This window comes from Petaurus breviceps, unplaced genomic scaffold (assembly GCF_028583685.1).
Source record: "Petaurus breviceps papuanus isolate PSGF00001 unplaced genomic scaffold, PetGlider_PUasm1.0 47, whole genome shotgun sequence".
Taxonomy (NCBI): domain Eukaryota; kingdom Metazoa; phylum Chordata; class Mammalia; order Diprotodontia; family Petauridae; genus Petaurus; species Petaurus breviceps.
Window position 1 is genome coordinate 9,224,071 of NW_027186349.1, and position 12,395 is coordinate 9,236,465.

General features: G+C 40.0%; 1 protein-coding gene across 2 annotated transcripts in view; it reads left to right on the forward strand.

Moving 5' to 3' along the window:
- The first annotated feature begins 397 nt into the window (after positions 1 to 397).
- RETREG1 (reticulophagy regulator 1) overlaps positions 398 to 12,395 on the forward strand; it is a 171,413-nt gene continuing 159,415 nt past the window's right edge. The window contains exon 1 of one of the 2 annotated variants that reach the window (XM_069101407.1): positions 398 to 929. In XM_069101407.1, the coding sequence (XP_068957508.1) occupies positions 562 to 929 (368 nt within the window). In that variant the 5' untranslated portion in view covers positions 398 to 561. The remainder of the gene's footprint in view (positions 930 to 12,395) is intronic. The other variant, XM_069101408.1, reaches the window with a different exon arrangement.

The window sequence follows — 12,395 nt, forward strand, 5'->3', positions numbered from 1 at the left end:
CCGCCACTGCCTTCCCAAACCCAATCCTGTTCTCCCACCCTATTTGCAAGCTAGCCCCAAAGAGGACGCATGCATGCCACTCAGGGACTATCTATCGGCCTGCATCTACCAGCTGGTCTCAGGCTAACCTGGCCACACCCACTTCCTCCCGGGCTAGCACAGTCTTCCCAGCCCATCAGATGGCTCAGTTTGGGGCAGACCGCTACCGCCCGGCCCGGCTCCCGGAGCGCCAGGGGCCAGCCCGGGCTCTGTGACGTCACAAGTCCCCCCCAATCAGCAGTTCCGAGCGCAGCCGCCGCCCGCAGCCCCCGCCGCAGCCTCGGGCCAGTCTCGCGCCCGCCCCCTCGGCCCCCGGCCGCCCTGCGCGCTGCATCCACCCACACTCCTCCCCTCTCGGCCCCGGGGAGCCTCGGAGCCGAGGCGGAGGCAGGCAGCAACAGCGGCAGCAGCAGCAGCAACATCACCAGCAGTCCCACGACTACCACCATCACCGACCTCCCTACAGACCGCAGAGCTCCACCATCCCCACCGGGCCCCAGAAAGCACTAGTGGGAACCGAAGATGGCGAGTCTGGGACCCCGGGAGGAGGAGCAGGAGGGGGGATGCTGTGCGCGGGCAGCCGCCGTGGCTGCACCGGCTGCTGCTGCGGCCGGCGAGGAGGAGGAGGAGGAGGAGGAGGCTGCGCCCCCGGCGGCGGACACCGAGCGGGGGGCTGCGGCCGGGGCCCCCCCGCCCCTGGAGGAGACCGCGGCGGGGCCCGGGCGGCCGTGGGAAGAGCAGGCGGCGGCCGGCGGTCGCGTCGCCGCCGCGGTGACCTGGCTGCTCGGGGAGCCGGTGCTGCTGCTGAGCTGCTGCGTCGGGGACGCTTTGAGCTGGCGGAGGCCACTCCGCAGCCTGGTGGGCTTTGTCTGCGCCAACCTGCTGTTCTGGTGAGCGCGCCCGTGCCGGGGAGGCGGGGGGTGGGGGAGGAGAAGGGGGCCCACCTGCGCCAGGTGTGGCATCCCGGGGCTGGGGAGAAGCGTCGGAAAAGTTGGAAGGGGGGGCCGTCTAGGCCCATTTCCTCTCCCGCCCCGTCTCTCTTGTTCCTAACTTCCCCCTTCTAAGTTTACCTGTGAAGATGTTGCTTATAACCCCATTTTGCACGTTCACATTAACTTGCCTGCAGATCTCTGTGAAGTCTGGCTAAAGGGCCGGCGGCTAAGAATGCATCTGATCACTGTTCTGTGCACAGCATGCTTAGAAACACATTGGTAGCGCCTTCAGAAACATACATGTTTTTACTTGCTCTTCCAGGAGTGCATGAACCAACATGCGCGAACTTGTGTGCCTGAATGCAGATCACAACAGGTACATCCAGACAGACTGCTGGATGTATTCAGCACTGCCATGTTCATAATCCACCTGAGGCAGCGACTGAATGATTTGTTTTTCCTCTCTTGGGGATCCAGTTTGCTGGATTTGATCCCTGATGAGAAAATACAGACAAAGCAAGCAAACAGGTGGATCATAGACCTCACACCGTCTAGAACAGCCTAACATTTTTACTATTAAAAATAAAGTGGAAAATACAGGGATGATCTGTTTAAGAATTGTTCAACAGGTTTAATTCCAAAATGGTCATCTTTAAACGTACAAATGAAGGACCTAGCTCTGTAATTGACAGAAGTGCTTTGTCATCTATTAATTGCCAGCATAAACTCCAACGATGTGGTCCTCTGCTATCTAAAGAATTCCCACAATAGCCACAATACATAGAACCCAGGAACAACATTTCTTGTTATAATAAATGCCACGTTATAACTAAGGGTGTGGCCCTTCCATGCCCTAGGAGGAACAGGATGAACCTTTCCCTCTGTAAAGTCTTTTCAGAGCTGCACCCGCCCCCAGCTCCTGCAGCTCTTCTTCTGTGACATAATTTTTCCAGGTCCTTCATCATCTTGCTCATTTTCTTCTGCCCCTGGTTCAATTTGTCAGTGTCCCTCAGAAAGTGTGTCACCCCAGCTGAGCATAGTACTCCACATGTGTACAGAATAGTGCAGCACACACTGGCACTTAATTAGCTTTCAAGTTTATCAGTGCAGTTAAAGCATGCTGCCATTTCCTAGATACTAATGAAAGCCAAGGAGATTTTTCTGCAAATAGTTAGAAACTGATAGATTCCTGTGTCTCAGGTAAAATGAGCTCTGATTGTCCTTTGCTTTGTTTTCCTAGATTTTTCTTTTGTTTCTCAGTGTCTTATGTTTACCTAGTGTTGTCACTGTTGGATTAAGAAAAAAACACGTTATTAGGCAAACTAGGTGTGGGTTATTAGTTATAATGCTGGTCTTGGAATCAGGAGGATCTGAAATCCTGACTTACATACTTAGTAGCTGTGTGATGCTGACAAGTTACTTAACCTTATTGAGCTTCAGTTTACTCCTCTGTAAAAATGGAGATAAAAAATAGTACTTACCTCATATGGTTGTTGTGAGGGTCAAAGAAGGAGTGTACATGTAAAATGCTTTGCAAACCTGAAATTGTTAGGTAAATGCTAGCCATGATTGTAGATACAACCATAGCATTATGTTTACTAGGAACATTTTAAATAATCTACTTTGGTCTCCTCTTTTTACAGAAGAGACAAAATGTGTTATGAATAAAATTCCCAATCCTTCATGATTTTTTTACTTTATAGGTAATCTCTTCACTAATGCCAGTTGTTATCCCCTTCGCACCTTAGTAGATAGCATGAGTTGCTATTGAAGAAAAAAATGATCAGTATCTGTTAACCAGCCTTCTGAAAATGAATCTCTCTGCTCTTAGCTGACCCAGAACTCAGAAAACAGTAATGCAGACAGTATCGTAAGGACAATATTCAAAGCTTTTCCAGCTTAGTAGAACCTGAGGTCTTATATTCTTCTGGGATAGCCTTGGTAAACTTCTGCTTTGTGGTGAGGCATTATAGGAAGACTTGAGTGAAGGATGCTGGTTATCTATTGAAAATGTCATCACATTCTGCCTCCTGAATGAAGTTATAAGGCAATGCATTTGCTCCTTTACAGATTCACTTCCTTTCTGTCATTCAGTAATCCTCAATTTTCCAGATTTAAGAAATGGACAGAGGGACAATGTAGTACCAAAATCCTTGGACTGAGAATCAGGAGATTGATTCTAATTCTCCAAGTTACTGGGTTGATAAGTAACCACCTTGGGCCAAGCACCTTATTCATCTCTTTGGATCTTAATTTCTTCATCTGTAAAATGAAGGGGGTTCTGCTACACAATTTTCTGAGTTTTCTCTTCTAGATCTAACTTTTAAATGAATCAAATGAAAAAGTTATTTCAGGCACTCTGTTTAGATTAACCTTTTTATTTTTGATTGGGGGATTTACCCGTTGTTGTTTTTTACTTCTTTTTGGCTATACTATACATGAATTTAGTGTGACAGAAAAAATATTTCTGTTCTTCAAATTCTGAAATAGCCGTAATTTCTCTTTTTTTTCTATGTCATGATCTCTTGTATTTTTGACCCATTTTACCCAACTCCTTAGAGTTTAGTTCTTTCCATCTGTTACATCAAGAATTCTATGTGTTAGAATATGTTCAGCCTTTGCTGTTAATGACTGTAACTTATTTTAAAAATGCATCTTTGTATGTTGCATGTATGTATATCTCTTTAAATGCCCTTAAATTGTCATCTAAGGTTCCCACCTTCCTCCTCTCTTCCCAACCTCAATTCTGTGTCCTTACTCCTTCTATGAAAAGATAAGCCTAAGGCACAGATGAGAACCAGTTATTGTCTTAAGAAATAATAACATTTAGGGTCATCGAGGTGGCGCATTGAATAGAGCACCAGTGCTGGAGTCAGTAGGACCTGAGTTCAAATCCAACCTCAGTCACTTGACACACTAGCTGTGTGACCTTGGGCAAGTCACTTAACCCCAATTGCCTTGTCTTCCCCCCTCCCCCCCCCAAAAAAGAGAGAGAAATAATAACATTTATTTGGATTTAGGGGTGGCTAGGTGGTGCAGTATGTAGAGCCTCCGCCCCGGATTCAGAAGGACTTGAGTTTGGATCCAGCCTCAGACACTTAACACACATACACAAAAAAATTAGCCGTGTGACCTTGGGCAAGTCACTTAACCCCAATTGCCCTCCAAAAAGCAAAAAAACAACATTAATTTGGATTTAAAACCAATTTCTTAATTTAAAACCAATTTATATTTGAGTCTCTGTTGCTTTTATTAAAAACATTCATCCTGATCCTGTGTTATTCTTATACAACTGGTATTGATGAATGCTTTTCCTATAGAATAAGTATTAGTCTTATTTCTGGCCATAATGCTAAAGTAAAATGTCCTACTCTATAGACTTTTGTGGCCTATTGCCTTTTGATTTTGTCCCATAACTTTGACATATTCAAGTAGTAAACAGTTCCAAAAATAATGCAGAAGAAAAGATTTTGTACAGGTTAGTTTCTTCTTAATGAATGTTTCCTCAGACCTCAAAGTATTGCAGTATATTATTATTCTTGTGCTTATGAGGAAACAGAAATACATGTAGAAAAAACAACTCACTTTAGATAACTAAATTGGTCACTACAACTAGGGTCTCCACTTTCATTGCTGTTACTCAGGTACTTTTCTGGCACTGTGGTATATTTTTAAGATGCTAAATTAGTCAGAATCTTAGACTTTTGAAGTTGAAAAGCACTTTAGAAGAACAATTCTTCCAACTTTTATACTTAGTCATTTTTACATTCTTTTTTTTTTTTTTTGCTTTTTGGAGGGCAGTTGGGGTTAAGTGACTTGCCCAAGGTCACATGGCTAGTTTTTGTGTGTGTGTATTAAGTGTCTGAGGTTGGATTTGAACTCAGGTCCTCCTCACTCTAGGGCTGGTGCTCTATTCATTGCGCCACCTAGCCTCCTCATTTTTACAACATTCTTGACTAATAGAAACTTTGTAAGCATTCTTAATGACTATGGAGTCATTGCCTTATGAGACAATTAGTTCTACTTTTGAATTTATCTAATAGTACTTTCTACTAAGTTCAGATCTATCTCTTGGTACTAATTCTGTCTTTTGGAGGCAACATAATGTCCTGAAAGGAGTATTGGATTTGGGATCCTAGGACCTTGGAGACCAGCCATGATGGATAAGTAGGAGGAAGCAGTATAGCCCAGCTTCAACTCCCCACTGGCTCCCCCACCCCCAACAGCTCCAATAAAGATATAAAAACAGCACCATACTGAGTCCTGGAAAAGAAATGAGAAATAGGACTTAGAAAAGAATAAAAGGTAGGACTTGGAAAAAAGAATTAACAGCTTACTTAGCACAAAAGGTACAAAACCTCCAAGTAACACACTCCTTGAAAATTATAATAGTCAGAGTTAATGATTATACAAGACAATAAGAAATATCAAAACAAAGTCAAAAGATTCAACCAAATAAAAGGCAATATAAGGTTGTCTTCTATCAAAAACAATTAAAGCAGATTAAGAGCTAATTTAAGAATCATCAAATTACCTGAATAAAACAAGAGGCTAGATATCATATTTCATGAAGTCGTGGAAAAAAAAAAAAACCCAGCAACTGCCCAGACTTACTAGAATCAGAGGGCAAAGTGAAAACAGAAAGAATTCACTGGTCATGCCCTGAAAGAAACTCCAAGATGAAAACTCCCAGGAATGTCATATCCAAGATCCAGAGCTTCTGGCTCCAAGGACTCCTAGGATCTGGGTTCAAGCCCAGTTCTCTGTTTATTTCTTGTATAACTGGACAAATCACTGAACCTTTCTAGGCCTCAGTTTTCTAATCTGTAAAATAAGGGAGATGGACTAGTGACTTCCAGTTTTAAATCTCGAGCCCTGTAATCAGATTTAACTACACAGAAAGTCCACTTCTGCCTCTGTGTGATAAACCTTCTACTATCTGAAGACAACTATGATGTCCCACTATGTCTTAACAATCTTGAATTCCTTCAGTCATTCCTTATGTGACTTGGTTTCTAGGTCCTTTCACTCTGCTTTTACTTCAGGTTTTCAGTGTTCTTCTTACAGTGTGGTGCACTGAATTGAAATCAGTCCTTCAGATGTGATTGAACAGTGGGACTATTATCTTCCTTGTCCCAGACACTTATACTTTTATTAATGGATCCAAACATTGCATTAGCTGGGGAAAGCCGGTTTTCCTTGCCCTAGTTGGCTGCTCTTGCCCATCTGCCATATCACTGGAGCACTGGATGATCATTGCCCATGGTTTCTATTGTGCAACTTGAAGCCAGAATCGTAAAAATTTGATTGAAGTGTAATATGTAAGTAAATAGAAGAATCATTTGTGTAAGCAACCTGAAACAGTGATTAGATATTATACCCATGTAAAAAAATAAGACCCTTTTGATTTCCCGGAGTATTTCATTGTCAGAGGCTGATTATATTGAGTGATAGGTTCCTTTTGCATTGAAAGTAGTATGTAGCTCCACTTCATCTAATGTTGATCTGCCCTTGACTTTTGTTCTAGCATCTCTCAGGTGCCCCAGCCAATACAGTTGATCAGCAAGCATTGAGTACATACTGTGTGTTCTGTACTGTGAGGACTAATGATAATATGAGTAATCATAATAGCTCACATTTCTGTAGCACCTTAAAGTTTATTAAAATGCTTTCTGCCCAAAACTCTTGTTATAATGAGTACAGTTATTATTGTCTGCATTTCACAGAGGAGAAGCTCAGAGAGCTGACCTTGTTTGCTCAAATACACAAAGTTGGTAAGTGTCGTATCTGGGAGATTCAAGCCCTGCTCCCTTCATTCATGTGGCACTCTTCCCACAATACCATACTGCAAAAGAAGCAACCCTTACCTTAGCAATACTGTATGGCACATTAATAGATACTTAACAGTAATAACTTCTTTGAGTGAATGAATAGTTTTTAATCATTCACTGTGCAGTCATGGAGCTTGTAAGATAATTGGGGAAGTAAAACTAATACACAGGAACTAATGAGAAAATAGTACACAGTTTTTAGTTAGTGTGGGACATATACATAGGATTTTAGACAGCGTAGCATTGTAGCCTTAGAGCTGGAAGGGAGTGGCCATCATAATCTAACCTTTACAAATGATGAGACTAAGGGTGCAAGTGACTTGCCTAAGGTATTGTAACCTTACAGAAGGGAGCTACTGAAAGTTTGGTTCATATGTGTGTGGAACAATGGCTTGAAAAAAGTCTGACCGTGGACATTTTAGGTCAGAATGTACCTTACATTAGACAGTTTTGTACTAAATTCTTATTCATTCTTGTTCTAACTTTCATCTACTAATTTTTTTTTTGTCTTGGCATAGTTTATGTAAAACTATATTCAAGTCAATGTTACAGCTGGCATTGTCTTATTTTAGATTGGAGATTTCATGCATAATTCTTCATTTTTTTTGAAGTTTGCATGATTAGACAGTACAGACATGCCAATGTAGAAATACTTTTTAATGTGTGAACTTCCTCTGTATTTTTTGGAATACTTCAAAATGTAGTCTTAATGTTCTCCATTCTCTGCTGTATTTCAAATTTTGACAAAAAAAATCAATTATTTTCCAAATATTTTATCAGCACTTATATGTTATAATTACAGCTGGAAGTAGTGAATCATCAGTGTAGAGCATTGCAGAAGGGACCTTCTATACCTGGCCCTGCTGACGATGTTGGAACTGAGGGGAAGGTCACCTAAATGGCTTCTGACCTGATCAATCATGGATCACATTCTTTATTATTGTAGATTTATACCTATGTTAAAATGTGGGCATGAGGTGTTAAACATGGCACAGCATTCATAGATAAGGCAAATTACTTTATCTAGACATATTGCCAGTGTATAACATTTAACTAGGGTAGAACATTTTTACTTTAAAAAGTAATTCATAGGCAGTTTCATTATCACTGCCCTCACTTTCAAGTGATGATCATTCTGTATGTAGGACAGTGAGACTATTATAGTATAAGATAAAGGTAGAGGACGTTGTACACATAATCTTATGTATGTGGTCTTGTCTTTGAGAGGGTCATTTCCCATACTCTAGTTCTTGGATGTATTTTAAAAAATTATAATGATAATATCTAGCATTTATATAGTGCTTTAGGGTTTACAAAGCTCATTTAATATTACAACAGTCTTGCAAGGTAGGTGCTATTATCTCCATTTTACAGATGAGGAAACTGAGGCTGAGAGGTTAGGTCACTTGTCCAGGGTCACACAACCCCTTAGTGTCTGTGACTGGTTTGAAACCCAGGTCTTTCTGATTTCAAATCTAGTACTCTATTGACTCTACCACTTACTGTTTTACTGATCTGAAAACGTTTTTTTTAAATAACCAAAAGGCCTTATTTAGAAAATGTTTTGACTTAAAACTGATTCCTCACACACAACATTTTATCTCATCTCCATGTTTTTGCACAGGCTGTTTTTCTCCCTTGTCTGGAATGTCCTCCCTTTTCTCCTGTGTCCTAACTACCTTCAGAAACCAGCTTGTGTCACTTCCTACACGAGTAGTTTTTCTGAGATCCTTTAGAGTAGGGATTGTTTCATTGTTTGGATTAGTATCCCTAGTGCCTGGCATATAGTGAGCATTTAAGAAATGCTCCTTGATTGATTAACACCCTTCCCTTCCAAAAAAACCCCAAACCCCAAAACTTTGCTAATACCTACTGTCCCCCTTTATATAGTATTTCCTTCGTATAAACTTAATTGTGTATATGTCTCTCCTGATAGAATGAAAGCTACTTGAGGCCAAAGGTGATTCATATTTATTTTTGTATCTTTAGTGCTTAGCACAGGGCCTGGCTTCATAGTAATCACTTAGTAAATATTTGCTGATTGATTGATCTTATTCTTCTCTGTATCCTGCTTTGCATGCTTCTATCTAGCCGTCTACTTACTGCTTCCTTGTTAAATTTAATTCAGGTTAACAAGCATTTATTAATGGATCCCTAGTTCCTGGGCCCAGCCAGTCTTATAGCTGGTAGAGAGAATTTAGATATTGTGCCTGTCCATAGTATGATTTGGAATAGGAAATAGTGCTCTAGAAGGGAAAAAATAAATTAACTTCTTGATTCACATTTCGAGTATCTCAAACCAATTACCTTTTCTCATTGTATATAACTAGCATAGACTTTGTACTTAAGCAGTTTATTATTTCCCTTTTGGGACTTCTATAGTGCTCTAGTCCATACCTCTCTGGTCATTCTTTTGCCTTATGTTAGCATTATTTGTGTGTTTGCATCTTATTTTTGCTATTGAAGTATGAATTCCAATGAAGGAAGGGGCTACCTTATTATTTTTGGTATTCCCCACAGTTTAATATACTTTGCCAGTAGGCACTCAATAGATGCTCAACAAATGAATTAAATATGAATCTTTCCCTTACATGATAAACAAAGATCTTGCCCAAAGCCGTTCAGTGAGGTTACACTTCAGAAATAGAACTTTGTCTCTTCACATTCCTCTCCTCCCCTAGACCATATCTCTCAATTTAAATTTCTGATATGTAGTTTGAAACACTGTATAACTTTCCATGGATATTTATGTGGTGTAAATTAGATTCCAGTGCCTATGCTGTCTCTTTACTTTTTGAAACTGGCATAATTTGGGAGCATTTTGGCAAATCATGGCATTTTTATGATCCCCTACACATTTTTGTTTTGTTTTTACAATTGAAAGGGAGTTTGATTTATTTTTAAAATTTTTGATATTTTTAAATCACATGTGAAAAATTTTAACATTTAGTTTTTTAAAAATTTTGAATTCCCAGTTCTCTCCCTCCCCACCTTCTTCCCTGAGATGGTAAGCAATTTGATATAGGTTATACATATACAGTCATGTAATCTCTTACATCTTAACAAAGATATATCCATTAAGGAAGAATTATTATAATGCTTATGAAGAAGTGTTAGTATAGGATTTAGCCCATTACGCATTTATGAGGAAAATGAAAAATTGGCCCTGACAAACTTATGGAAATGCTTTGTTACAAATTTTCATAAAGAGGAACTCAGCATATTTTTTAAAAAGTCAAGATGAATTGAATAAACTTTTAATCCCTTTATTCAGAGAATAATTTAAAAAATAATTTATAATTGCTTGGTTCATGACCTTTTTATTTTCTGTAAGCAAAGTTTAAAAAACAAAACTCCTTTCTCTCTTCCCCTCCTGAATCTGGAGAGCTCTCCACCCAAGTGTTGCATGGTATAATTTTAAAATTTAAGTTGACAGTTTGCATGAAATTATTGAGTAATGTATGTCTGTGTTGTGAATAATTTAGTAAATGCAGTATTTATGAGTGTCAGAATAGATCTGGTTCTTATTTTTAACATCTGAAGGGCATTTTTTTAATATGGACCACAAATTGCACACAATAAGAAAAAAGCATGTAATGGGGGTTATAGTTACTGAAATTGGGCTTTGCTGATCTCAGGCTCTAAACCTCACCTGGGTAGTTCTGGATTCCTTAGGAATACCTTGGGAGATGAGAATAGGAGATATGACTGGAAAGACTTATTTGAGATTTAGCTGTTGAAAACACCTTACCAGGCACTCCAGATTGAAAGATCTGGAAGAATGATTCTGGGCACTGTTCAATCCAGGAGTTATTAACCTGCTATCCATAACCTGGTCTGAAGGTTTAGATCCATCCTAGGGGGAGTACAGTAAAATTAGACTAAATTAGGTTCCTTGTGGAGTAGGAGAAGTTAGGATGAATTGGAATTGGCCCACTCACATGGAAGCTTTTTGAACTAAGTTATTCTATGCCTGGATTAGGACCTGTTCTGATAGTTTTGGGTCCTGAATCTGACCATTTGGGATTCTGTTCTTGGAGATTTCCCAGGGCAGCACCACAGTTTATATTATGGACTCATTGTGAAGGGTGGAAAAGAAGCCTATATTCCCAGGGCACTGAGACACATAGGATTTTATAGACCCTCTTAATAATTTTGTTTTGAGTTCTGTAATGGGAAAATGCTGACATAGTGTGATTTTCTTTGAATCCATCCAGTTTATTCTACATTAATTCTTTTATTTTCTACTTGCTGAAAAACTCCTATTTTGAGGGCGAAGTAAAGGTTTAATGGAATTTGGTATAGAAGGTACCTTAGAGGAAGCCCTCTAGTACATCCCATACCTGACCAAAGATCCATTTCTAACTATCAAGTGGTCATGCAACATTTGCTTGAATACTCCTGGTGAAGGGTATGGAATACACAACTTTCCAAGACTGCTGTCACTCAGCCCAACACATTCTAATTGTTAGTTTTTCCCTTTTGTTAATTTTTTTCCTATCATGAAGCCTAAATCTGTGCCTCTGCTACTTCTATAGATTATTCCTCATTCTGCCCTTTGAAGTCCAGCAGAACAAGTGTAATCTCTCTTTGTGGCAGCTCTTGAAGAAAACTATATCCTGTTCTTCCTCCCTCCAATAATCTCTTCTCTAGGTTAAAAATGCCTGTTTTTTTCATCTGATCATTCAGTACCTGGCATGATCTCATGGCCCTTTTACCGGTCTGGTCTTTGTCATTCTGATCTGGTCTCTGAATGTGTTCCAGCTTATCTTTGTTTCTAAAATGTGGTACCCAGCACTGAACACAGTGCTCTAGATGTGGACCGATCTGAATACAAAGGAACATCACTACTGTTCTTGGAAGCTAGCCCAAATCTTGCATGTTACATGTGAGAAAAACCAGCTTTCACTCTCATAGGCTTGGGTTCCAATTGTGCAGATTTTCAATATCACAGTGCGAATTAGATTGCTAGAAAAATGTTGACAGATTTGTTCCTTTTGCATCTGTTTGTTGTCTTTCTGACTTTATCTATAAATGTTTTTTGAATGACATGATTTTGTTCTTAATCTGTTTTCTATAGCCTTAACTTCCCTCCATTGCTTTTTGCTGTTTTATGAAGCAAGATTATTTGTAATTTCCTGTCCCCTTTTATTCTTATTATTCACACACTGACAATACTCAACCTTTGGTCACCCAAGCCTTCTGCTACTTCCAGTTCTTCCAAATTTCTGACTTCTGTTGGAGGAAGTCATGGAACTGTGTTGTTTAGGTACACCACAAATTCATATTTTCTAATTTCATTTGGATACACAACAAATCTTGTGTTCTTCCCTGGGCAGCTCTCATGTTCTGTGATACTCCCTGTAATGGTTGTTACAAACTTCCTCTCTCTTCCAGCTTTCATTACCACCCCACTCTTCTTTCTCTCACCAGATGATCGTGGTTTCTACTTTCCTGAGAAATTCAAGCCCATCCATTGTGAGTTCCTTCATCTCCCTTACCTCAGAACTCATAATCCCTTTCCGTCTTCACCCATCTTCACCTGTCTTCTCTATTTTACTTTGGTCTCTGAAGTGGTGGAGGTGAACGTTTT